Source organism: Polyodon spathula, chromosome 5, assembly GCF_017654505.1.
Source record: "Polyodon spathula isolate WHYD16114869_AA chromosome 5, ASM1765450v1, whole genome shotgun sequence".
In the NCBI taxonomy this organism is placed as follows: domain Eukaryota; kingdom Metazoa; phylum Chordata; class Actinopteri; order Acipenseriformes; family Polyodontidae; genus Polyodon; species Polyodon spathula.
The window spans coordinates 21181912-21209230 of record NC_054538.1 but is presented as its reverse complement, the minus strand read 5'-3'; the positions used below and the strand labels follow the sequence as shown (position 1 = coordinate 21209230).

General features: G+C 39.3%; 2 protein-coding genes across 2 annotated transcripts; one reads left to right on the top strand and one right to left on the bottom strand.

The window, feature by feature from the left end:
• Window positions 1-3726: 3726 nt before the first annotated feature.
• LOC121315718 (epoxide hydrolase 1-like) lies at window positions 3727-12162 on the bottom strand. Its single transcript, XM_041250064.1, has 9 exons — window positions 12074-12162; window positions 10619-10844; window positions 7403-7583; window positions 6264-6476; window positions 5865-5994; window positions 5420-5634; window positions 5177-5285; window positions 4602-4715; window positions 3727-4295 (listed from the first exon to the last, which is right to left on the bottom strand). The coding sequence occupies exons 1-9, from the start codon at window positions 12100-12102 to the stop codon at window positions 4097-4099; spliced, it is 1416 nt and encodes a 471-aa protein (XP_041105998.1). The 5' UTR covers window positions 12103-12162; the 3' UTR covers window positions 3727-4096.
• Window positions 12163-18267: 6105 nt separating this feature from the next.
• Window positions 18268-21997, top strand: cst3 (cystatin C (amyloid angiopathy and cerebral hemorrhage)). The gene is made up of 3 exons (XM_041250061.1): window positions 18268-18632; window positions 20939-21055; window positions 21727-21997. The coding sequence occupies exons 1-3, from the start codon at window positions 18399-18401 to the stop codon at window positions 21802-21804; spliced, it is 429 nt and encodes a 142-aa protein (XP_041105995.1). The 5' UTR covers window positions 18268-18398; the 3' UTR covers window positions 21805-21997.
• The last annotated feature ends 5322 nt before the right edge of the window (window positions 21998-27319 follow it).

The following is a 27319-nucleotide window of genomic DNA, read 5'->3' as shown; positions in this document are numbered from 1 at the left end:
TGGTTGACAGAAGAAAAATGGAGATGGATTTTCAAGGCAAACAAAGATTTTGTTTGTTTGCAAAGAGCTTGGTGTAGCAGTCTGGGGATCAGAAGTGCCAAAGGACAGGAGCACAGAGGGCAAAATCTGCAACAGATTTTAAAAAGTGGGAGCGGCTGCAAAACCACCTCTTACTCCAGCTAAGTATCAGGCTGTGAAGAGTAAGTATTTAGCCAACTACAGACATCCCTAGCTTTCCCACTGTCATTGCTGTGACACGCCCATACATGCGGATACATTTCAGCTACCTGCTGTACTTCTGGACTCAACTCACTTACATGAAACAATTTCAGGAGGCGCTAGCCATCTGCGCCTTCCACACTGGTAATTTCCATCTGACCTACCACAAACCATACTGTGCTCCTGTGTCAGTTATCAATCCTCATTTAGACATTATATCCAATCGTAAAATACTTTGTTCATGTGTTTTGACATAAAACAATTCTACCAAATTTAATTGTTCGCACATTTTCAGCTGCACCAGTTGTTTTACATGCAACTTGCATTCCTCCTACAACACTTAAATTTTCCTTAAATTGTTTTAAACAGAATTACAAATACAAATAAATATACTCTAAGTTTTCATAGTGTTATGTGCACTGTCCTCTACTGAAGGAAAGCCGTAATTACTACAGTGATAACAACGTAACTATTAATATTTGCAAAAACGTCATGACAGTCAAAAATACAGGCAGCACCCCCATTGGCTGCTTTTCTCTGTCCGATTTTTTTTTTTCTTAGCTAATAGTTCCATAGGCGATTGTTAAAATTCACCCGTGTCTTAACGACATAAAACTCACAAACAAACACTTAACTTCATTCACGAAAATATTTTTAATAAAATATTTCCAGCTAGATTACTTAATTTGTTTCCGGTTTACTGATCTCCAAAAACATTTGTTCTCTTTAAGTTTTTTTTTTTTTCAAACGTACTCTAACAAGCAGCCTCTTTCACTGTCTCTGTGCTGAACAGCACAACCGCCCTGTGCTGGTGCCACCCCTTTGTCTTCTAGCACCAAGTTGTTCAACTAAACAGCGCTCTTAACAGAAAACAGCTATTTTCCCCTGTAGCGTTTCTAACTGCTTAACTTGCTCTCTCAGACCTTTATTCTCAACAGTTACTTACAATTTTCCTTTGTAAAATCATATCACGTTTCTAACTCCTTGACAGTCTGTCACATCGCTCGCACGCATTAGCTTGTTTAACTTTATTTTTTTTTGTTTTTGTCTATGCATTGCTGCCCTGTTGTTGCAACAGGTTCATTGTTATTCTGCAGACTCCCTTTTTCACCATGTTTTGTAACATAATCTATGCTCCACATTCTCATCATCCTGGAGTTGATCAGACTACCTTTTTCCCCCAAACAACGTACCCAACACTAGACAAAACAATACCAAACTACACTTAAGACACATACACGCAAATCACTTCAGTAAGACTTAAACAACACTCTACCTCTACTACCATCATTACACATGCCTTTTCCAATTTGTCATTTTGTTTCACAAACCATTCTTTCTGAGCCTCATGACTCCTATCACACGACCCACCATCTTTTCCTAGTCTTTTGTGTCTACGTTTGTTTTCTTTCTACCAATATATTGTTCCAATATTATTCTAAGAAAGCAAAATGTACTTCCTCTCTGTGTGCATAAGCGATTTTGTTTCCGTGCACATTAAAAATTTACACCTTTGTATGTGCACTTACTGGCTTTAACTAGGGTTTATCACTCAAATACCCTTTATCCGCCCCACTTTGATGGGCAGTTAACTACAGGGTTTATCCTGTTACCTTAAGTTGACTGTGAAACCGATCAAAACTATACTGAAGATCCCTTTATTGACTTGGATTGGTTATTAAGAGTGGGCAGGTCTGTAGGACAATGTAGGAGTGATGTCCGCACCTAATCTAATAGAGATTCAATAAGTGTCTAATAACATTACCAATACATTGACCCTTTTAGATGTCTAATACACATACAAACATATATTATTAACAGACAAACATATATATTCAGCAATCATTCACCGCACTGCAGAGAGATCTATACTGAGTAACTCTCAGCAGACCGTCTCTAACCCCCACGACCCCACCACATGCTGCAGATTCCTTACCGTGGGGAGACCTTTACTGAGTAACTCTCAGCAGACTGTCTCTAACCCCCACGACCCCAGCTCATGCTGCGGATTCCTTGCCCGTGGGGAGACCTTTACTGAGTAACTCAGCAGACCGTCTTTAACCCCCACGATCCCAGCACAACATGCTGCGGATTCCTTTCATCAATTGACACAACAAAACCAATTACTACCACAACTCTAGGGAAGTGCCACTTAAATTACTGATACTAAAACAGGCAAAAGTTACTTTCTTTTTAATAATAGAATCACTATCACTCACCCCTGCATTACTGTGACAAAGCATGCCACAAACACCAGAAACATCTCTGACTGCAGTGCAGTATCCTGCCGACTACGCGAATTTGTAGGGACCAGAACCTTAAATACAGATTCTTCGAGAATTGATAAGAAGCAGTACAGCTTTTTTAAGCAAAATTCTGGAGAAGAAAACAGTCAGTCTGTAAATATTTTTTCTGTGACACGTACACATTCAACAATGGTATTTATACAGATGCACAAACAACTTATAAATATCCAATAAAGAACGACAGCGGCCTTTGGCAACTAGCCATAAATGACTTGCTGACCTCAAGGTTACCAAACACTTAACCATTCTGTGTCCACATCTAAAGCTAAACAGAAATCTGCTCACCCCCCTCCTGTATGGAGATACCCACAGCACAAGAAGAGGAACCTTGAAACCAAATCTGCTCGTGCACTCCCACTTTCACAACCTGGTTTTAGTTTAGCATAGCTTTGTACAAAGACAAATTAGCAAAAGCATTATATATATATATATATATATATATATATATATATATATATATATATATATATATATATATATAGCGTGTGTGTGTGTGTATATATATATATATATATATATATATACACACACATAAACACAGTAGCACAGTTTTATACCTTTATATTAGCAAGCATGATCAATCCGTGTTATTCAAGTCATAGCTATCATGTGTATCTAGACAGAATATTGACCTGAAATTTACAAAGATATTTCAGTCTTATGAAAATAATACTGAAAGTAGAATCTGTTATATGTTAGATTATAAAAGTAACTCATGATGTGTCAGTAGCCAGTCAGTGTCTTGGACAATAAACATTCCCTCTTCCTCTGTGGTATGCAGCTCTTGCAAAAGAAGGAACTCTGATACACTGCTAAACAAAATTCTCCCACCATTCACCACATTTTGCTACAAAATAACTCATTACTGCAGCATAAAAACCAACATCTTACAACATTTAACATCTTAAAATGATTAATCCCCTTCACTAACATTGCTTATATTTTAGTCAGTGAATGTGTTGATTATTTCTTTATGTATTTTAATTGCCGGTTTCTGTCATTTGGATGTGTTGTTGGGTCTGGTGGCCCTCATGGCTGTTCCATTCATTTCAGTTGCCCATCACTGCTCTAGTACTAGTGCTTACAGTAGAATCCCACTGCAATATTCTGGTTTAAAACAATGGCCCGCTAATAGTATTGGATCTTTGTTTAGGTCCTGTACAACAGTTAAGATCAAATATTTCACATATACTATAACATGTTATTACTAACAAAGTGAGAATGGTTTAATTGATTTTAGTTTGTTCAGAAATAACAAAAGTCTACAAATTTACATGGATTACTGAAGACCACTATCAACCATTTGTTTTTAGATGTAATCTTTTATCTTTTATTTGATTTCATTTATTATTATTTTATTTTGCAGAAACCTTTATCCTGGGACTTGACTGATTGGTTACTTGACTGATGGTGCTATGGTGGCTCATATTGAGGATTTAAAATAAAGAACTGGTCAGGTCAGATTATCTAGTGATCTTAACAACATCCTTAATAAGCCATTGTATTCTGCTGATGCCATTACATTTTACAGCACTTGTTACAGCAAAACATTGTCTAGATTTAGTTCTAAATCACTTTTCCACTTTCTTCACAAACTGTCTGATGTCCTCTGCTAACAGTTCTGGCTCTTCGAATGCTGCAAAGTGGCCTCCTCGCAGCATGTAGGAATAGGAAATGACATTCTTGTAGCGCTGCTGGGCCCAGACTAGAGGAGCGTGCAGCAGCTCATTGGGGAAGGCAGCCAGTCCAGTTGGGACACGGACGCCAATCCTGAAGAGCAATGGGATGAAATCAGTGTTACTGTGCATAAAACATGTTTATCATCAGACCCTAACTATAACCTAAATAAAAAAAACAGATATCTACATTCTGTTTTATTAATTGTGTTCAGAATCACGAGTCAATTTGGGTTCAATCCTGTCAGCAACATGATAAAAAGACTGATCGGAACTGAATCACTGACTAGACCACCAGGATTTTTAGGCTTTTCTTATAAAGCCAGGCTGCCACTACTGGTATAATAATGCATATTCTGCCCACAATGACAAGACAAAATTTACAAGAAGATGATCTTACTTTGCATCGGGCCTCTTGTTCAGATTCTCTTTATAAAACCTCATGGAGGAAACTATGGAGCCTGTCACCCAGTAAATCATTACATTGGTCAGGAGGTCGTCCAGGGAAAACTTCCTATAAGGGGACAAGCAGACACAAAGGTTAAAAAAATGTAAAAGACTAATCACAGGATATACTGATTGAGGGACTAAAGTGTAAGAGGGAAAGGAACCAAGTGAACAAGCAGTAGATCCAGTCAACAATAATGGCACTGTTTAATTGGAAGTGAAAATATTTAAGAATTCTTTTGTTTTTCAGCCCATTTTGAACAATTACTTTTCAACTGTTTTGGAGAAAGTTTATTAGTTTATTAACACTTTTAAATAGTCCTTTACATTTTTTTTTTTTCAATACAAAAAACTTGAACATAGCAACTCATCCAGCTCCACATCCACACCTGGCCAGAGTAGTCAGAAACAAACTTATCGGGCATGTTTCAGTTAAAAGAAATAAAAAGTGCCTTAAAAGCAAGAATTGGCAATACAGAGTTAATATAAAACACTGAAAGCACTGCAGAGAATGAGGGGGGTGCACACCTTTCCAGACCCCCATCCTCTAGGTCTCTGAATTGCTTATCAGTCCATGTGGAGAACTTCTCCAGAATGTAGGCTGCCAGTCCAACTGGGGAGTCATTAAGCCCACAGCCTGCAGAGGGAGAGCAGGAGCAAGGTTAATTATCATAACTAGAACCTTTGATTGCTTTGTTTTGTTTTCTTTAAGACCAATGTTTTAGTAACATGTTTAAAAAAATCCTTAAGTTGGTAAGCCACAGCCCTGACCTGCAGTGTCGGGTTTGGTGGCCTGGATGTGCATGTACCCCGATTCTCTCAGCATGTCGTACACATTCTTCTCGAAGAAAGGGAAGATGCGCTTCACGTCCTCCCTGGTGAATCCCACCAAGAACGGCACGTAGGCACCCAGGAGCAGTGAGACAATCATCCGCAGGTTGTGTTTTGTCTCCGGGAAGATATTCAAATGAAGTCCTTTCACATTTCTAGAAGGAAAAATAGATATTTACATTTTATATATAATACACTGACAGTGTAGTAGTCTCAAATTGTCCTGTAGAGACTCAGGTTTCTATACAATTATAAATGCTGCAAAGGAAACTTCGGAAGTTGAATGGTGATGCAACAAGCAGCAACTTCTGGATTTAGTCCACACTATTTCTCCAGCTGACAAGTTATTTGAATGACACTGAATTCTAAAACTTTCTGTACTCACTCAGGTCTCATCTGTGCAATGTTGGTAGTGATCAGACCCCCCCAGTCTCCACCTTGCATGTAAAACTCCTTGAAGCCCAGCCGCTGCATCAACTTGTAAAATATCCGGGCTGCAGCAATCGAGTCGAACCCTAGAAACAGCAGAACAGTACGGAGGGACTTGGATCAACAAAAAAATGAACTCTCAAATTTAAAAACCTGATCAGATTAAGATAAGCTACGCCCATGAAAACAGATGTGAGAGTAAGAAATCAACCCCCTAAAATATACTATGAAGGGTAAGTAAACTAGGTGGACAGGTATTGGAGGAGTAGCATTTAAGAACTAGAAATACGTCACTCTGTGACAGCTAGTCTTGGGTCACATATGACCAGATTTCTTTCTGCCACCTACTGCCCACCTGTCTTGTGGGGAGCCTCTGAGAAGCCATAGCCAGGGATGGAGGGGCAGATGACCTCGAAGACCAACCCGTCTCTACTCTCGGTCAGGAGGGGGAGAATCTTGTAGAACTCAAAGAAGGAGCCTGGCCAGCCGTGCACCATCAGCAGGGGCTTTGCAGAGTGTCCTTCCGGGAGACCAGAGGGACGCACATGGATAAAGTGGACATCCAGACCTGAGGGGGACAGACACTTTAAAAGAACAGGATCCATAGCTACTGTGTTATTTAGGACAATTCCAGCTCACATGTGTAAGCCCCACAAGGTGAGAACACTGAAGCTTGCAAAGATAACCATTTTGATTGCCTTTGACTCCATGGGGGAAAGAAACTAGACAAATAAAATTGATATCATTTTAAAGGTTGTGCTGGATTGACCTATTCATGTTTATGACCTTATTTTAGAAAGTCAGTATCAACCATGCTAAAAAACAGCAATAAAGGTGTCCATAGCACTGTCTGCTTAATTTATTTCATTTTAAGGATCTCAAATACAGTACAACAATACAATAAAAAAAACACATTTTTAAATACGTACGAGTAAATACAACTCCTTAGAGCAAGGACATTCGATTGGTTTTCTGTTCTGAAGTCCTGTCAAGGTTACATTAATAACACTGTGTAACAATTTTTTTTTTTGTTTTTTTTTTGTTCCTGGGTAGTACGTGTTATTTCCTAATTGCTTATGCCTCAAAAGTATAGAAGATGGCTATTATTCCCCACAAACTTTGCTTTTGTGACCAGGACAGGGAAATTTCAAAATATCACTATTTCCAATGAGAAAACGGGTGAATTTGTGTCTTTTCGTTCACATAAAGTCAGAAAAAAACAACATATGAATCCAAATTAACAAGTATTTGTACTAAAGTAATACAAAAATGACTACAAAAGATTTAGAAGTGAGTAGTTTTTCGAGATTTACGATTATACTGTAAATTTACAGTACCCATGAACAAAAATTGTGTTACATAGTGTAATTCCCCTTTCCCTGGCTTTCATTTAAAACACAAATGTCCTATCTATCTTGAACAATACCTTGAAATAAGTAAAAAGATAATTATAAAATATAAAAATATTGTATAACTTATCAGTAAATACCTTACCTTCAATTTTGGTTTTGAAATGTGGGTATTTGTTGAGGAGTTTGACCTGCTTTTTCCAGTCAAACTGGTTTCTCCAATAAGAAACCACCTTCCGGAGGTGGATGGAGTTAAACCCATAATGGAACTGGCTATCCTCCAATGGTGGGGTAAATCTGGTCTGGTCGATGCGTATGTAAAGATCCTGAAAAAAGTTACAATAAAGATAGTTTTGACTTGACATTATTTTTGTAGAGAGGGGTAGCAGTATACAGTGTCGAGAAAACGTTTGTGAACCCCTTTTCACATTTCAAACCTAAACTGTTATTAGATCTTAATCTAAGTCCTAATAATAAATAAAGATAACCTGATTAAACAGATGCCATAAAAACATGATACTTTTTCAACATTTATCCACAAATGATTCAACATTCAATATCCATGTGTGAAAAAGTATGTGAACCTTTAGATTCAGTAACTGGTGGCACCCCCTTGAGCAGCAATGACTTCAACTAAGCGTTTCCTATAACTTGGTCAGTCTCTCACATTGGTTTTGAGGAATTTTGGCCCATTCTTCCTTACAGAACCGCTTCAACTCTGTGACATTTGAGGGCTTCCTTGCATGGACAGCTCGCTTCAGATCCTGCCACAACATTTCAATGGGGTTTAAGTCTGGACTTTGACCAGGCCATTCTAAAATGCGGAATTTCTTCTGCAGCCGTTCTTTTGTAGATCTGCTTGTATGTTTGGGATCATTGTCTTGCTGCATGACACTGTTTCAGTTCAGCTTCAGCTCACGAATGGATTGCCTGACATTCTCCTCTAGAATCTTCTGATACAATGCAGAATTCATAGTTCTGTCAATAATGGCAAGCTGTCCAGGTCCTGTGGCAGCAAAGCAGCCCCAAACCATCACACTCCCACCACCATGCTTGACAGCGGATGAGGTTCTTCTGCTGTACGCAGTGTTTGGTTTTCGCCAAACAATGTTTCTCATTGAGGCCAAAAAGTTCTACCTTTGACTTGTCTGTCAAGAGAACATTGTTCCAGAAGTCTTGTGGATCATCTATGTGCTCTTTGGCTAACTTCAGACGGGCAGCAATGTTCTTTTTACAGAGCAGTGGTTTCCTCCTGACTATCCTTCCATGAACACCATTCTTGTTCAGTCTTTTTCCGATAGTTGAGTCATCAACACTCACATTAGCCAAGGCGAGAGTGGCCTGCAGATCCTTGGATGTTACTCTGGGGTTCTTTGTGACTTCCTTGATGATTTTCCGGTTCGTTTGTTCTTGGAGAGATTTTGGTAGGACGACTGCTCCTGGGTAAAGTGACTGTGGTCTTGAACTTTCTCCATTTGTAGATGTGGTGGAGTGTCCCTCCCCTTTATGTTTATTAGTGTTTTATGTTGTATGTAGTGTGTTAATGTTGGTGTTTATGTATAAAATACATGGGATATAAATATGGGTTACGAGCACGAGTGTTTAAAATGTATGTCTGTATTTAGGCACGAGGATTGCACAGCACTTCAAGTGCAGGTAAAATGTAATAATATGTGAGCACAGGGAACTGCACTTGTATTAATTCACGTGTAGTTGTACCGAGACACCAATTGAATGATTGATTAGCAATCGAGTCTCGGTACAGCTGCATAAAAGCAGCATGTTTTCACTCACTCTGGGTTTGTGTGTTCAGAAGTGCAGAACGGGTGAGAGAGAGAAGAGTTAAAATAATAGAGCAATTGCTACAGCGTGCTGGCTGAACCAACACGGTACTTGATTGTTGGGTTCGTCCACGTCCATTTTCTGTTTTGTCTGTCTGTTTGTTTGGCCAACGTGCCCTTTATTTTCAGTTTTTTGTTTAACTCTTTTTGTTTGTATTATTATTTAATAAAATGCTGGACGCCGTAGCGTCTCAGGTTCACCGCCATCACGTGTTTTGGTTTCTGTGTTCTTCCGGTCTGACGTCACCACTACTGTCATCCTGTTCACAGTAGACTATCTATCTGACAGTGGATTGGTGGAGCCCCAAATCCTTAGAAATTGTTTTGTACCCCTTTCTAGACTGATGAGCATCAACAACTGTTTTTCTAAGGTCCTCAAAGATTTCTTTTGATCGTCTCATGACGTGTTTCCACACACCTGTATGGTGAAGCAAACTCACAAAGTTTCTGATCTTTATATAGGGTGGGGCCTGCCAAACTCACCCCTGAAGATCCACCTAATTATTTAAACACCTGATTCTAATTATCCCCTTAATTGGGCTGATAAAACCTGGGGTTCACTTACTTTTTCACATACCCTGAATCTTAATTATTCATTGTTTGTCTAATTCATACATCATTTTGTTTCAATAGACATGGAATTGGTTAATATAAACCCAATTGGACATTTAAGAAAAGACTGGTTTTGATTCAAGAGGGCTATCATGGTAAAACTATGAAATTTCCATAGTTATCACTGGGGTTCACAAACTTTCTCGGCACTGTAAATAAACTGCCAAAAACAGAACCAAGAAAAGGTGTTTGCATGAATGCTTAAACAAAAAATATTTATACAGTTAACCTTGTGTAAAAAAAACAAAGGGGTATGTTTTTAAATAGCTTATCCAGCCTTTAATGAACTCCTATTTATCGAAAGGAGAAAAAACACCTATTGTCTTGGCAAAACCAGTATCAAACATGAAATATAATGTAACTGAAGGTCTCTTAAGCACTCTCACGTTGTTTGTTTCTCAGTTTTGTACGTTACTGTTGACTTTTCATCTTTCAAAAAATAGGAGTTAATTAAACTGGATAAAAGACTAAAGAAAAAATACAGCCAAAGGCTCCTCTCACAAACTTTAGCTTGTGCAAGAAGGCAAACATGTTACTATTGCCTTCTTGCTGCACTATACTATATATATGTATTACCTTTGATAAGGAAGCAGAGATGCATTCTTTGTGTGGGCTGCTGAATTGAAGCTTCAAGGTTCCAGCCTTGGAACTGGAACATGTACGCTACATTCACAGTGGAGTGATATATGTAGTTCAGTGTGCAAAACCTGTTCCACACAGCTGGTAATACACCTTTTAATTGCACAATGAATTTTAGGAGAGTGGCTATGCAATTTTCTGACATATGAACATCCACAGATTATGTGAGTGAGCATCAGAGAACTCTGAATACATCTGCAATTAACCCAGTATTTTCTATTACTATAGTAGTCTGTGGGTGAGTTTGGTGCAAAATGTCCTTCAAGTACCTTTATTTCTTCATCTGAAGTTTCAATCTGAAAAGGATGGATTTCCTTATCTTCAGCCAGTGGTTTCTCCCCAACACCCCACCAGCCATCTCCCATGGGGAGGGTCTTGGCCTTGGTCTTCCTCCGGATCACAAGGAAGTACACCAAGAGACCCCCGGCTCCCACAACTGTTGAGACCACCAGCGGCTGCAGCCTGGAGAGGTCCAAAGAGCTGGGCAACATGTCTCTGTGTGCGAAACAGGGAAGGGATTAATATCAAAAAACAAACATGCTAGAAGAGTTTTACTAGATTAGATCCACCCAGCAGAGTTTTACAACAACAAGAACCAGTTTGAGATTTTGATAGTACCTTTTAAACACTAATGTAAACCAAAGCTCTAAACTGTGATGTGAAAGCAGAAAAGACAGGAACAAATCTGTTCTAACTAAATCAGGACTGATTGTGGTCTGATTTATGGACACATGCTAGTGTGTTCAAATATGCTATGACTGAGTTTGTTTTAGCCTTAGATCTACCCAGTTAAAGACTGCTGATTGATCAACAGTCAGGACTGTCCATAATCCTTACCCCAAATAACACCCAGTAGCTCAAGAGCTGCTAGTACAACAACGGTAATTAACAGCACTTATGACAAAATCATATTCTAACAAATGTCCATGCATCTCAACCAGAAATGTATAGGTACAGTACAGCTCATCTAGTCAGAGGAACTTAACTCCACTCACTCCCATTATTACTAAAAATACTGTTCTGGGTACTAATCCGACCCCTTTGGAACATAATAAATGTACCCTTTAGATCCATTCAACTTCAATAAAGTTTTTTTATACTTTCACTGTACTTTGACCTTTTCTTTGTGTGAAAGTCTTTTATTGTCTTTAATCTTGTTATTTAATAATGCTGCTGTTCAATGCTGTTTTTTTTTTTTTTTTTTTTACAGATACTTTAATTGCAGTACAATCAGATTTTCTGCATAGTAAATACATTTACCGAAAAACTATTTTAAATACATATTCTCATCTACTATCTACTGTATGATGATTTTTAAATGCATTCCGTTATCTTGCAATTCCCTTCCCTATAAATAATCGTTTTTTGTGTGACATTAATTCTTTAATTCGTGTATTAATTACTACAACATTGGTTACAGAACGCAATACGCGCCCGTAAATAATAATAATAAAAAAAATACAGCGTACAGTATTCGTTTGCAAGTTAAAATGCAAAATAAATCACAAAGCCCATAAACTCATGACGACAAAAAACAAACAAACAAAAAATAACACTGATCTACGTTAAAATTATTTGTTGACTTTTCAGTTGTGAATGAGATGTTTATATAAAAAAGGACTGAAAGAGGGGCTACGAAAATATAACCTTCATCAATGAAGAAAATGTTTGAAATATTTGATAAAACTAAAAAAAAAAAAACATTAATAAGTATGTTTACTCACTTTATAGCTTCTAACATGTGACCAGGCATAACGGGAAGCGCACAAAACAATCAAAAAAACAAAGGTGAACAAGAACTGCGCACTCTGCAGTTTAGGGGATGTGCCAAAAGAATTAATCAGGTTCACACAACTGTGCCACCTCCTGGCTATTTTATGCAAGCCATTGGAAGGCCTAAGAAGATTCAAGGTTTTTCTATGAGGTATTGTTTGGGACATAATTCACCCACTGATATACGCCAACACCATATACTGAATCGCATACACTGTATACTGAAATACATACACTACATACTGAGACACATACTGTAATGATCCCTTACAGTAATCCTAGCTCTGCACCTTTAAGGTTTGGGGCTCTTAAACTGACGTCAAACTCCACAGAGATGCATTGTGAGCACTGTTGCCAAGTCCTCTTATAATAAGCGGAAGGAGGCTTGTTCGTTTAAAAAAGTCGCTTTAAATCTTTGAAAGTCGCGGTTTGCGCGGGAATGTACATTGAGGTAACAGGGACTATGGAGGATGGAGAGCGAGGATTACATTTTTTTAAAATAATGTAACTACACACGTTATTTTAATATTTTTAATGTGTAATTTAATGTTGTATGTACGCAGCAAAACTGTAACAACAAAAAACAAAAAATGGAATTTGTATAAAGACCCCCACTCCCCTCCCTCTGAAATGGATTGGGCTTGTTTTGAAAGGCAGTGCCGCTTTTTTTTCTCTTGACACTTGTTGGCAACATTATAGTGATTGTGAGTGCGTGTTGTGAAGGGAGTTGAACAAGTAGGGCTTGGCGGTTGAAAGTTGTGCAGGGATATCAGAAGATTATAAAAAGCAAACTTTCAGTGTTGGTACTAAATACCCGTAGGGGAACTCGTACTATAATAGGCATATATTGACTATCTGTGGCTTGTGTACCCGATTCTGAGGACGGGGTAAATAAGTATGTGACGGAGAATAAACTGAGGCCTTCCCAAAAGTGGATTTCTGTGTATTCACTTAAGTACCGTTTCCTTCAATGTTACTCTGGCAGAAATGTTACAATACACTGAGACGCATACACTATACTGCGATTCCCTACTCATACACTGAGATCGGTCAGTCATCAATGACGTAAATTGTACTCTCCACCCACATGATAGAAAATTGCTTGTTGCGCACCCGCCATTTTAACGATTACAGTCGAGACGACAGGTCGAAATGTGTATTTTTCTTGACAAGAGTGCTTTTCAAGTATTAAGTTTCCTACTAAATGTACTATTTTAATTTTTAGTGTTAATCCTTTAGTTCAGTCCAACAATGAGGCTATCATTGAATATTTTTGTTTAACACGCTGGCTCCGCACACAGGGCGAGGCAATCCACACACAGGCGGAGGGCGAACGGAAACCCAGGACCTCTCGCACTCTAACATAGCGCCGATACCGCTGTACAAAAGAGCCGGCTCCCTTGCAAGGAGCGTAGATCAGGCTTATGCCTTTGTATGTGTTTACGTCACCTACTAGCCCCGATGCTGCCTTCCCCCGTGTACGATACTATATATATAACTGGGAGGCATATAGAGAATGAGTAATAGGTGGGCTTCAGTGCACTGGTGTAGCTGAACACTTTTGCCACAAGGGCAAAAATACAAATAGCTCTAGAAACTTGCAGTTTTTGCCAAGAGTTCCTGTTCTGATTCAGTTTTAAGTACAGCTATGGCCAAAAGTTTTGCAGCACCTAGAATTCTAGAATTTGAGACATCATTATATTATATATATATATATATATATATATATATATATATATATATATATATATATATATATATATATATATATATATATATTGTAAGGTACCAGGGAGGGGGTTAAAATCCTTCCCTGCTAAAAACCTTGTGAGAATGCACATTTGGGTGTTATGGGGTTTAATTGTGTAATTGTTTTATTGTTTAGTAATCCCCTGCACCTGGTGGTAATTGTAAATTAGAGCCAGGTGCAGGATATTTAAGAGAGGCAGCCAGTCTGTTCTAGGCTGCTGAGGAAAGAGCCTGATTGTGTGTATGTGAGAGCAGTCGTATCAAAGGAAGGTATTGTGTGGAACACGAGTTTGAGTTTTTGTGTGACAGGTAAACGGCTTAGCTGTCCTGTGGTTTAGTGAGGAACCAGTCTATGTTTAGTCAGAGATCCAAGAGGGAGCTAGGTGTTTGTTTGTTTTGTTTAATTTATTTGATTGGTGTTTATTAAAAGTGCGCGTCAGCACTTAAATCAATTCCATTTCTGTGTCCTGGGTCTACTTTGAAAGGGGCAACAAATGTGAAAGGATTGTTTACATATGGTACCAGAAGTGTGTGTGGGCGCCCCTATGACCCAGTAAAATGGAAACCCTAGAGGATTTGGTCGCTTTGATAAAGAGAAACACTGCTGCCCAGATTGAGCAGAATAAGAGATGGAGATTGAAACTTGGACTGCCAGAGCCAGAGCCGACAGAGCTGGATCTGCTGCAACAAAAATGGGAGCAGGCAAGACAAGCCCAGCCGCCGCTCCCAGAGCCCAGAGAGGAGGAGCCGCCGCTCCCAGAGCCCAGAGAGGGAGAAGCGATGAACAAAGAGGAGGTGGTGAGGTGCCCACCTCCATCACCCCAGCGAACCAGTCCGGCACTGCCAGTTGTGGTCCCTTGCCCCTTGCTCCTGGATACCCTGCCGGTCTTCCTAGACCTTCCTGCGCTGGACCTGGAGCCCAGGAGTCTGCAACATTGGCCACAGCTTTTCCCCTGGTTCCCTGCTCCGCTCTTCCCGAGCACCCAGACGTCGCTGTTGCTTCCCCTGTTCGCTGCTTCGCTCCCCCTGGGTGATCAGACATCGCGGCGCCGGTCCCCAGTGGAAGATCTCCGTCCACTGCTGCATCCTCCAGTTCCCCGGTCGTCACTTCGGTCGGCCCTGTCATCCCGGTGGGGTCCCTTGTCGCCGGTTCAGGGTCCCTTCCCGGAAGTGCCGGAAGGTTCAACCCACCCTCAAGTCCGCCCGTGGAAGAGGGCGGAAATGGACATTTTGGGACTCGAGTGTGGGTGGTTGTGTTTTTAGGGGAGGGGGGTGGCCTTGGTATGGCCGATCAGTGTTTCACACTTGAGGGGGAGGATGTGTAAGGTACCAGGGAGGGGTTTAAAATCCTTCCCTGCTAAAAACCTTGTGAGAATGCACATTTGGGTGTTATAGGGTTTAATTGTGTAATTGTTTTATTGTTTAGTAATCCCCTGCACCTGGTGGTAATTGTAAATTAGAGTCAGGTGCAGGGTATTTGAGAGGCAGCCAGTCTGTTCCAGGCTGCTGAGGAAAGAGCCTGACTGTGTGTACGTGAGAGCAGTCGTATCAAAGGAAGGTATTGTGTGGAACGCGAGTTTGAGGTTTTTGTGTGACGGGTAAACGGCTTAGCCGTCCTGTGGTTTAGTGAGGAACCAGTCTGTTTAGTCAGAGATCCAAGAGGGAGCTAGGTGTTTGTTTTGTTTTGTTTGTATTTTGATTTGGTGTTTTATTAAAAGTGTGCGTCAGCACTTTAATTCAATTCCATTTCTGTGTCCTGGTCTACTTTGAAAGGGCAACGAACAGGAAAGTGAAATCGTTTACAATAGATGAAAGATGATATACATATGAATTATATATATATAATATCTATATATATATATATATTATATATATAATAATATAATATATATTTAATTTATGTTCTATATATATTTTATTTTATGTAATAAAATAAATTGCAAAATTACATCACAAATGTCTACTGGAAGCTATAATAGCAGTATAGTATTCCATGTTACATTACGAAATGTCACATTTTAAAGTTTTTGTCCATATATGGAAAGCTACAAAGCAGTATGTAATTCAATATGCTAAAATTAAGCAAAATGTGGAAAACTTTTGGCCATAGCTGCATCAATGCCTGGTTTAAACACTCATAAAACATAACCAAAATGCATTTCCCCATATTACCTTATTAAATAGCTAATATTAAATACGTTTGCATGTCTTACATGAATATAGTTTCATATTCATTAATCAAGATTTATTTTTTTTTTTTTCTGAAAACATCCAGGTTGAAAACTGTAATCATTGGTTTAAATAAAGCTCAACAATTTTATTTATTAGAGTGCAGCAATGTCGAATAACACTATTTGTCAACTACTGATACCTTACAAGTTACAAGAACAAAGTTTCATGAGTTGGTTGGGGCAAAACGCACATGTACATTGAAAATGCATGCGATTTCCAAATATATTTTTAAACTACTACCACCTGTGTGTATAGAAGGCAGTAGTGATTGAAATAAACTGCAACTGCCCCATCCTACCCTGTTATTTCCAAAATGTATCATTTTAAAAAAAAAAACTTATCTATTTTGAAAGCACATAATAAACAACATATTCTGTTGTACTACAGTTGCAGGCAAACTTATAGGCACTCGGTAACAAGAAGCTTGCATGGCATTTAGTCTTTAATCACAATTTGTGTGTGTGTGTGTCAATAATGATCAAAAAATATGTAGCCCTAAAGAGAGAGCGAATGATTCTTGGTGTTAGATCTTCCTCCCAACCTGCGGGGGCGCTGTGTAAAGAGGATAGAGCGCCCTAGACTGGATGGCCCGACAGTTCATTCCCAGGGATGCGGAAGTCGGCCATCTAGAAACGGGATGGAGGTACGGTACACTAAATCAATGACCTGGACAGGAAATAGCGTGGTATCTGCAGATTGGAGGAGCGGATGTGCTCGTTAACCAAGGGGTCAGTAAGGGTTTCATATGACATACAGTAGAACACCTACAGTAGAAACCTATTTTCAACAAGCAGCATACAATGGCTGTGGATGGATCCACACATGCAGTGTCTTTACTAGTGCTGAAATGTGGTACTAGTGTGGCACAGAACAAGTCTTGGGGAACTCAAAGATGCACTAAAAAAATGTGGCCACAAGTTGAAAAATTCATGCCGGTGTATGCAGCAATATCTTTTTAACAATACTTCTTTCACAGAAACTAATTGACACATATAGAATTTGTGTACTCAACATTTGGCAACATCCAGAATTGAGAATACAGAAAGACTAATGGGTTTCACATTTCAAGTGCAAAATATTTTCTGACACGTTGCCTTGGCATTGGTGACAGCATCTCTCCAATGCAATAAACCAACTCACTGGTCACTTGACCAAATCCAACTAGGACCCTATGACTAAGCCTGTGATCCTATGACTAAGCCTGTGCATTCCCTGTTGTAAATTAATCTGGAAAGCTAGTGTATTGAGTTCTGTTTCTAAGGTTCAGGTCCTATTTATCTTTGTTATTGATTGTAGTAATGTGAATGTTTATGTAAATAATGCAGTTCAAGTTATGCCATTAGAGAGCAGTAGCGCCCTACATACTTACCCTCTACTTAGGATACCGTGGGGTTGAGGAAGTCCTTAGAGAACACTAATGTGTAGGTTTCAACAGAGATGGTTCTAATAAAGACACTGTTATTTAAGTTATACTCTTGCATCTTGGATCTCGGGTTATTACATTGATGAATGCTGGAAAAAGCATGGGTGTAGGAAAAGGGAATTACATTGCAATTAAATTCCCCTCACAATCATGTTTCATTTTGTAGTATAATACAATATTATTTCTTGGTTGATTGGACCAATTTATAATCCTTCTACTAACCATAGCATTTTACAGCATCAGGGAATCTCCCCACATTGCATCTACAATTTATTTTTAATCTACCGATATGTCCCATTTTTAGTTAGGATTGTCTAACATAAAGTGCAAATTTAAATATTCTTAGCAAAACGTTAAATAATTATGAACACCAGCAAAGCTTTGTAAAATTTGGTGTACATAACAAATTCATTTTTTTCCAGTTTTAACTTATGGAACCCCCTATTATGCCCTTCCCCCTACACATTTACCATTACACAAGAACAGAATTACAAAAATCGCAATCCATATTGCATATATCTGGGATTTTTTGGTGATCCATTAAATCGGGCGTGATTGAACTCTTAGTAGCCACTAAAGAAAAGGACACTAAATCTAACTTCAGTGTATGTAATTCAACTCCCCCCCCCTCTTCCCGTTGTAGCTGACTATGCAAGTTTTTATACAGGCGCACGTGTTTATAAACAAAGCCCAGCTGCAGTGAGTCACGTGTCTGCAATGCGGATTGGTTTGAGAAAATCTACCCACTCACGAACAAGAAAGAAGAAACGACATGGCTGGACAGACGTCAGTGTTATAATCTCTAGCAGTAGCGCCCAACGAGTCTTGTTTATTTCATTCTCGTCTGGTCTGGAAGTGCACAAGGTTTAAACATGTCTTTTTTCTGGAAGAGTAGTTTATCGTTCCTCGCTCTGCTTTTTGCAGTCGCCGCGGTCTGCGCCCTGCCTGGAGGTGTCGGGATGCGTATGGTCGGAGGTAAAATGGACGCGGACGTCGGAGAGGAAGGGGTTCAGGATGCGCTGAAGTTCGCGGTGGCCGAGTTTAACAAGGCCAGCAATGATATGTACGTCCACAGAGTGTGGAAGGTCATCAGCGCGCAGAAGCAGGTTGGTAAATTGGGGTTCACTCGGGAAAGCAGACAGCAACTCAAGCCGAAGTCTGGTAGCTGTATGTGGATTTGTTTTTTGGTGCGTGGGTTTTAAGTAAATAATGAAGAAGAACGTGTACATTGGGCCCCAGTTAACCTTCAATTACCTAATTAATTGTTTTACAATGTTACTAGGAATATGGGGGCATGTCTGTTTTTTTAAAGCGTTAGGTTGATATTATACAAGTTATTTTTCGCCAGATTCAGTACATCATCTTCCTGTCGCTTGCCTAAAGATTACTGAAGTTACTACCCACAATAACTCTTCGCATTATGTTCTTTAGGTGGATCCACAATGTAAGAATGTGAGGACATATTAATTAAAGCTAAAGCGTCATACAATCTTAAAAACAACGCTCATGTGTTCCACTAAATTATAATATTTTGTGGCTTTTTTCCCCCATGGCATAGTTCTTCATCCTTGACCTTGTTTACTAGTCTGCTTCACAGCCCTAAAGATAGCTTTAGGCTTTTGTGTAGGAACACCATTCCAGGGATAAACGAGACGTGTTGAATCGGTGAAAACAATTCCCCGTTTCGAGCGAGTTAAATGCAGTCGTAGAAAATAAACCCTTTTAATGACTTCAACAGTTAGACAAGGTTCTAGACTACTTTAAACGTTTGTATTAAGTTACTTCTTTTTTTCTTTTAAAAAAGAACATTGCCACAAACGTACACCGTTTTGTATTTTGCGATATTGACAATACAAAAATAATTTAAGGATGTGTAGATTGACGGATATGGACTCGGTACAGTCACTTTTGAACAATGAGATCCCAGTGAGAAGATTTATGGTAGTGAAACTGTGGGAATAGCAGTAATTAGAATGTATCAATTTAAACTTTTTTTTTTTTTTTTTAACTACTTGCCTAGCTAACAATTTAACATTGTCACAGCATTCCTTTTATGTTTTGGCAACGTTGTACCCGACGTTGTGACTTCGTGAATATTATGTTCCGACAATATAACAACGTTGTAATTATGTTCTTATAACGTATTCATTGTATGGAGGATAATTATTGCCAAAAATAACGAAATCAATTAACTAAATAAATCGAAATACATTACATTGATTTATTTAGCGCCAATCATACTGGAAAGGTGGGACACCGCCGCTGGTGAGTTTGATTCTACCAACTGGTCTGCTGGTTAGAGTCGGCGTAGAATCGATAACTGACGGCTGAAGAAACCATTCAAATTAACGTCCTCAAAAAGAGGTTGATAAATAGGTGAACATTTATCTAATTTAAAACTAATTAGAGACTAAGTAGTGCATAGCGAAGAAATCCTGGAACGGAAAGTCGGTTGCTTCGCTATGCACTTCAGCTTTGTTTTTATTTTTAAATAGTTAATACTGTAAACTGCATAGCGAAGAAATCCTGGAACTAATAAATACAGTACAACCGGTTTATAAAGTTAATACTACTTTTCAACACAGATAGAGCAAATGACTGTTAATCCAGTGAACGAACTCAAACCGAATGTAGAAAGCAGAAGTTTAAGTTCATTTTTTTGAAACTGTAAAAACGGAAATAAGAACAATAACACATATTCCATAGGGCCCTATTTATTTATGGCCTTTTATAACTTCTTGCAACAGTAAACGGTTTATCCCATATAATTTGTCTTTATTTTGACACAAAGATTTATGGTACAGTTCATTTAATTAATGGGAAATTTTACCGTTTGAAAAAGTCTGACACTCCGCCCAGCAATTAGTGCACTGTTTCAAACTAGATACAAGCTGCAAAAAAAAAAGTCTGTGACAGATCTATTTTTGTATAAAATGTTTTTTAACCCAGTTGAACAGTCAAGTTCCACTTCCACCGACAAGAAATCCCCTACTTCTAGTTAACAGTACAGAGAGGAACCCATGCTATAGGCATTGATGTGTCCTTTTGATGCACAGTTGCTCAGCATACAGTATACTCCCCTCACTTGTGTAGTCATTTTAATTAACATTTTCCAAAATGTTATTCATACTTCCGCTGTTTTTGAATATTGTGCTTGGGCAGATTAAGCAAACGGCAGACCCTCCAAAATCATGTGTGTACTATCACTTGGTTTTTGATTATTTCCATTTTGAAGTAATAGGGGTAAAACAAACCTGGTGATTTTATACTAAGTGCGTTGCAGGTTTCATTTTCTTTCATCCCATTGGATTACATGCTTTGGCATGTTGGTGCTTTCCACTGGCTCAGATGCTTAACCCTATATTGGCAAATGCTGTTTACATGCAACTAATACCTATGTTTGTCATTTTAGGTTGTCTCAGGAATAAAGTACATTGTGACAGTGCAGATGGGTCGCACATCCTGCAGAAAGGGAGGTGCTGAGAAAGTTGAGCTGTGTGCATTCCATGATGTGCCTGAACTGGCTAAGGTAACTGTAAGGGAAGCCATTCACTCTTTTCATGCATGAACATCTTTCTTACCCCCCCCCCCCCTTTTTTTTTTTTTTTTTTTTTTTTTTTTTGCACAGCCACATCTTTTAGAACTAATGTAGTTTTTTTAAAACTGAACTATTAAGTAATTGCCTCCAATGAACACCATAGACACTGACCTGGGTTTCATCCCCTGTGCTGTGGAGTGTGTCTAATCGAATTTGGATGGGCAAGGAGCAGCCTTCTCTAGATAATTTGAATACGTGCAATACAGGGGTGTCGGGTTTAGATGTGTACATGAGTTTGCTTACAGGTTATTTTAACAGTCCAACAAATTTTGAATACTAATTGTACTTTTTAATGCGTTAATCCCTAGTTTCAACTTTTTTTTTTTTTTTTTTTTTTACACTTTGTAAATGTTTGGGGGGGGGGAAAAAAAAAAAAAAAAAAGGTGGTTGCATAGGTCTACACTGCTTTTACTAGTGAAGATTCAGCAGTCTCCTCTCCATTATCCACTTAACACACAGGCAGTACAGTGTATATATACCTGGCTTAATACCCTATTAGTTCTTATTACCATTTGGTACATGACTAACAATGTAATCCTATCATTATATAGGTTTGGCTAGATGCTGGATGAATGTGTTCACTGTTTTATTTTATTTCTTAGACATCCACCTGCACCTTTGAAGTTGTGTCTCGCCTCTGGATTCCAGAAACTAAGCTGGTGAAAAATACCTGCAATTAAAAAGCTTAAGTGTTATCCTTGCTAGAAATGATGATAAAGCAATAATAAAGCAAAACTGGCACTAGCAGTAACTTTTGTAGTAGAATTGTTTACACTTGCACTTATCATTCTTGCTGAAACAGATTCTGTTTTTAAACTGTCAATTTATTTTTTAGCTACCGCTGTGCTATTCAATTCTGTAACTTTTTTTTTATTTTAAACAAAATAAACACTTATTAACAATGTTGTATTAATGTAGTATTTCTGTTGCTGAAAGACACAAGATTTTAAATTAGTAAAGGCTTGTATGGAATTGTTGTGGCTCATGTTTGTACACTCTGTGCATGTAGAGACTTGAGTCGATGTTCCATACCAATATGTTGCTTTGAGTGTGAAGATGATAATATATTGAAAAAACCTTCATCTCCGGCGGCATGAAAGATGTGTAAGTTTGTGAGCTGCGCAGTTATATACTGGACATAATTATTGATTTTCTATGGGGAATAAGGTCTCTGCTTGTTGGCAAGACCAAAAGTATAGTCCCCTGCTCAAGATAAGATGTTTGGAAGATGACAGTAATATAGTGTTGAGGCTTGCATAGCCTTTGTGCCACATCTACAGCTGTTGCTAAAAGCAATTATCTAATTTTGCATCAGTCGAATGAAACCTGCTGAATAATGTTGTTAGCATATTGAATTACATACTGCTTTATAGTTTTCTATATACTTAATGAAAAACTGACATTTTAAACTCTAACATGAAATACTGTAAAGTGTATGGCTTCTGGTATACTTTTGCACTGTCAGTTATAGTTTACTGGTTACATAATTTTGGTGACTCATGCAACTTGATTACCCATAATTCAATAGTTACTGCCTTCTCCCACTATGTGTGTATGTATGTAAAAATGTGTGTATATATAAAAATAATTTTTATATATAAATAATTGTCTAATCTAGGTGATGCAACTTTAGGCCATAGCTGTAAAAGCTGGTGACGGCCATACATTTTAAGCAAAAATAAATATTAATGAAAGCACTCGTACAGGGTACGCGTAGACTGGTCTAAAAATACAAATCAAATGCATGCATATATCACTGAATTGTATTCAGTATGGTATTGGGTTGCAAGGCAGAGATGCTTGTCCCAAAGATAAAAGGGGAAAGTAGTAAAATGCAAAAAATTGAGAGGGTTAGTGTGATCATTCAACAGACATAAGTAGTCTAAACTAGTAGTTTTAGTTATTCTAGCACAGTATGTAAATCAGGCAATCACATTGCAGCCTGGTTAGGGAGAAGCAACACAGTAGGATGCACAACTCTTAGTATAAGGAACCAACTTTAACTGTTTGTCAAGAAGAACTTAAATCTTACTAATCTCTATAAATATAAATGGATGCAATTCGAACAGCAGTACTATCCACAGGCATCTTGGTTTTACAAAGGTATTAAAATAGGCTGTCATGTGGCTAAGTATCCATATTTTGGTTTCTATTTTTGAAGTTTTGAGTGGGCACAATAAGTACATGGTTTTTCTTTCCATGTCCAAACATCTGTTTTTCAGATTCATTTTAAAGCTTCCTGTATGACAGCATCTTGCTCTACATCATAAAGCTGAAGTATAGACAATCATCCTTCTTGCTTTTTTAAACACAGCGTGGGTGATATGCCAAAAATATATTTTTGTGACATGGCTTCTTTACAGTACACTGACTGCAAATGATGTTATAAGGTTTAGACAATAGCACCATCTGTTTTTAATCTGTCTGTTCTTTATTCCTCTATATAATTAACACAGTTCAGGGCACACCTGGTTTTCAAATGTTTGAACTTATGAGATTGAAATTGTTGTTTCACCATGTGCTACTTCATAAAGCTGGAGTATTGACAATCGTCCTTCTTGCTTTTTTAAACACAGCATGGGTGATATACCAAAAAGATGTTTTTGTGACATGTTGTCTGTACAGTACGCTGACAGCAAATTAGGTTATAAGGTTTAGCCAATAGGACCATCCGTTTTCAACGTGTCTGTCCTTTATGCTTCATGTATGCTAAAAAGATGTTCCCTTTCAATTCGAAGACAACCACCAACGAACATGACATATGGGATATGCTTGCGCATTGGGTAGGTATTGCTGAGCTCTCTATACCAGAACTGCCGATAGGCCCCTTCCTGGGATGATGCACTCGGTCCCGCTAACCAAGGGATTAAAACTCATCCTGAGGAAGCCATTTCTCTTTTTCCTTCAAGACGGTACAGTAAGACCTCTGTGCTGAGCTGAGCAAGTTGATAGAAAAGAGCTTCTCGAGTTGATTGTATTTCCCTTACATTTGTGCTGAAAGCTGGCTTTTGAAAAGACCAAGCCTTTCGCCTTTCTGTCTTTCAGCAGCGTCCTCGCTTGAGTGGTAGGCCACTTTTTGTTACCTGTCTGTGGTGCGTGAGCGACTGCCTCTATTCTTTCTTGAGAGAACACAGTTTCTCCACGGGGCTAGGCCTTGCCGTATCCCAACTGTTGAGTGACTCTTCCAGCCGTGCTCTCCTCCACGGGGCTAGGCCTTGTCGCATCACTGCTGTCGAGTAGACCTCGCTGACTGCATAGGCCCGCCCACCTTAGTACAGCAACCTCTGGGGAGGGGGCCTCCTTCTCTGACGCATCTCAAGTAGGCGTGTGCAGCAGAGGCGCAGGTAACTCGCCTGTCAAACACACACGGCGAGTGTGCTGCGCGAGGCCCCCAATCCCTGGGCCAGTGGCTACGGAGCTACGTCTTCTGTTCAGCACGCTGCCGCAGATCTCCGGTCTCCAAGGGCAAGCTCTTGGCTGGAGCCTGGCTAGCTTGATTGTGGCTCGTACATAGCTGTGGCGGTCACAAGCCAGAGTTCCTGATGTAGATAAGGTCGCACTGCTAGACGCCCCTATATCCCCAAGACATACCTTTGGGTCAGCCGTGGAGGAGAGCTTACTGAGATTCCACCGGAAAACTGAGGCGTCCCGGTAGGTAGCCTCGTTGCTCCCTCCCTGAGCTTCCGCGTGGGCCAGGTCGAACCACTGGTCACCAGGATAGTTTGAGTCCCCATGGCAACGCTGGGTGACCTAAGGCATCAGCAGCAAAGAACCAAGTCCACCTGGCAGACAGAGGGAACACAGGACGTGACCAGCCCACACACTAGAGTTCCAGGAGGCGTTTCCAGGGCCAGCGCCCTAAACAGCCACCTCAAACTTCCCCGCCGCAGCCTCAGCAGCCCGAGCAGGGCCCCTGAAGGCTGGCTGCCTCAGACTCCCTTTTTGGCACAACAGCTGTAGTAGCGGTGTGCTTGCACCTCATTTGGGCTGAAAAGCACAGACCCTCAGTTCATCAGAAATATACATAATATAGATATAATTATTCTCCACGAGACATAGTGCTGTGCTGATGTGTCCATTAACTGCCCCTCAGGCTATAGGGAGATTATAGTGCCCTCCCTGAAACATTCACACTTAAAGCGTGGCAGAGACTCGAGGAATCGTTGTGTGGTACAGAGAGGAGCTCACTGACTCTATTAGGCCAATAAGAACAGAAGAGACCCACCTGTGGCTAAAAATGAGTAGTAACATTGTCACCTGCCAAACAGATATCTACCTGTGTGCAGCCTACATCCCCCATCAGACTCCCCTTACTACAAGGAACACACCTTACACAATCTCCAGACAGAGATCTGCCACTTCCAGGCCCAGGGAAGTGTGCTGCTCTGCGATGACTTTAATGCCTGAACAGGAACTCTGCCTTACTTCATTAACACACAGGAACAGCCACATACTCGGACAATCCCCTCTATACCACACACACGATTAAAAACAGGAATAGCCATGACAGTGTGGTAAATAAATATGGGAGACAATGATTGAATCTCTGTCAAGGCCTAGGCTTATATATCATGAATGGCAGGATCAGAGGGGACTGTTTAGGTAGGTTTACATACAGCTCAGCTCTTGGTAACAGTGTGGTGGACTATGCCATCACTGACCTAGACCCCCCCTCCTTTATTAATGCATTCAGTGTCAGACCACAAACTCCCCTGTTATCATTAAATGTTATCATACACCACACAATCTTTAATATGCAGCATATGATAAAGTAGAACATACTGTACACAGGAGATGGGAACAGACACTGTTTTGAATAGAAAAGGTAACTGAAACCCCTAACCCTGTTTCACTCATGTCACAATATTCCAGGCATGCAGTGCTTACTTAAAAATATGCCTGATCCTAGTAAGTATTAATCCTATTGGTCTGCACATTTCATTTTGACCTGGTAGGGTTATCTGACTTTGATCAAAATCATTGTTTGCAGTGACAGCTCGAGAGAGGATATGGATTCCTTTTATGGAAAAAGAACTTCATTGTGATGAAGAAACTGTGATCATTAGACACAGCTCTGGGGCAGCAGCTGCCATGAGGTAGTATCTTCCTTCTATTTCCTATATATGTTAACATACAGGCTGACCTTTATAAAAAAATAAAATAAAAAATCACAAAGTAATAATTTGCTGTTCTTATTTCAGATCTGTGCACTGTTTGTTTCCTATTAATTCACAGTTCAGAAAGCTTGATTTATTCCAGCTTGATTTAATGTTTCCAGTTCCACAAGCAGTCATCACTGAACGTAAAGGTTCAGCAAATGATTGCCAGCATTATACTTTAGATCTTTCTCAAACTTATATTTATCTATTTAATTTATCTTTAAAATGTATGAACTAAATATTATATACAAATACAAAGCAAATGGGCTGCAAAATTGCAAGAAAATAATTTCTTTATGATACAATAATCTGTGGTGGAAAATATCTTCATCTATTACAGCATTCTGTATCTTCTTTGGACATTGCTAATGCTGGGGCGTCATTGCCTTTCCTATTCACAGATATGCTGAGGTTCACAAGGTACAGTGCCTAGAAAAAGTCTACACCCCCTTGAACTTTTTTTTCACATTTTGTTGTGAAAGTGCCTCAGAGTTTCATGCATTTAAATGAGGATTTTTTTTTCCACTTCTCTACACACCATACTCCACACTGTTAAGGGAAAAAAAGTATATATTAAAAATACAAAACTGAAAGATCATAATTGGATAAGTCTCCACCCTCCTTTGTTAATACTTGGTGGAAGCACCTTTGGCAGCAATTACAGCTGTGAGTCTGTTGGGATAGGGTTAGGGTTAGGCAAATGGCAAGACAATTTATTCCATGGACATTCCCATTTAGGAAGGGGGTGGAGCTACAGCACCCAAACTCACTGACCCGGACGGTAGACGGCGTGGCATCCATGGATTGGAGGAGCGGATGCACTTGTTAACCTAGGGGTCATGGGCGAGAGTATAAATAGGGGGGCATAGGTTCAGTGATCTGTTCCGTTGCAGATGGTTAGTAAACAAACAAACCTAGGAGCCCGTACAATTGTGAAATAGCAACCTTGAGTGTTCTGTGTATTTGTCCATCTTGTAACACTGTTTGTTTTGTGTTGTTTGTCTTTAAAGAATACTCGCACGATCCGGAGATGTAG

What these genes read in the sequence shown, in the direction of transcription:
- LOC121315718 (XM_041250064.1), bottom strand. Translation starts at nt 12,102, where the DNA reads ATGCCTGGTCACATGTTAGAAGCTATAAA. An exon ending in AGAGGCTCCCCACAAGACAG is followed by an intron (nt 5,995 to 6,263) that starts GTGGGCAGTAGG and finishes TGCTGTTTCTAG; the next exon opens with GGTTCGACTCGATTGCTGCA. An exon ending in GAGGATGGGGGTCTGGAAAG is followed by an intron (nt 4,716 to 5,176) that starts GTGTGCACCCCC and finishes GTCCCCTTATAG; the next exon opens with GAAGTTTTCCCTGGACGACC.
- cst3 (XM_041250061.1), top strand. Translation starts at nt 18,399, where the DNA reads ATGTCTTTTTTCTGGAAGAGTAGTTTATCGTTCCTCGCTCTGCTTTTT. An exon ending in TCATCAGCGCGCAGAAGCAG is followed by an intron (nt 18,633 to 20,938) that starts GTTGGTAAATTG and finishes TTGTCATTTTAG; the next exon opens with GTTGTCTCAGGAATAAAGTA. An exon ending in ATGTGCCTGAACTGGCTAAG is followed by an intron (nt 21,056 to 21,726) that starts GTAACTGTAAGG and finishes TTTATTTCTTAG; the next exon opens with ACATCCACCTGCACCTTTGA.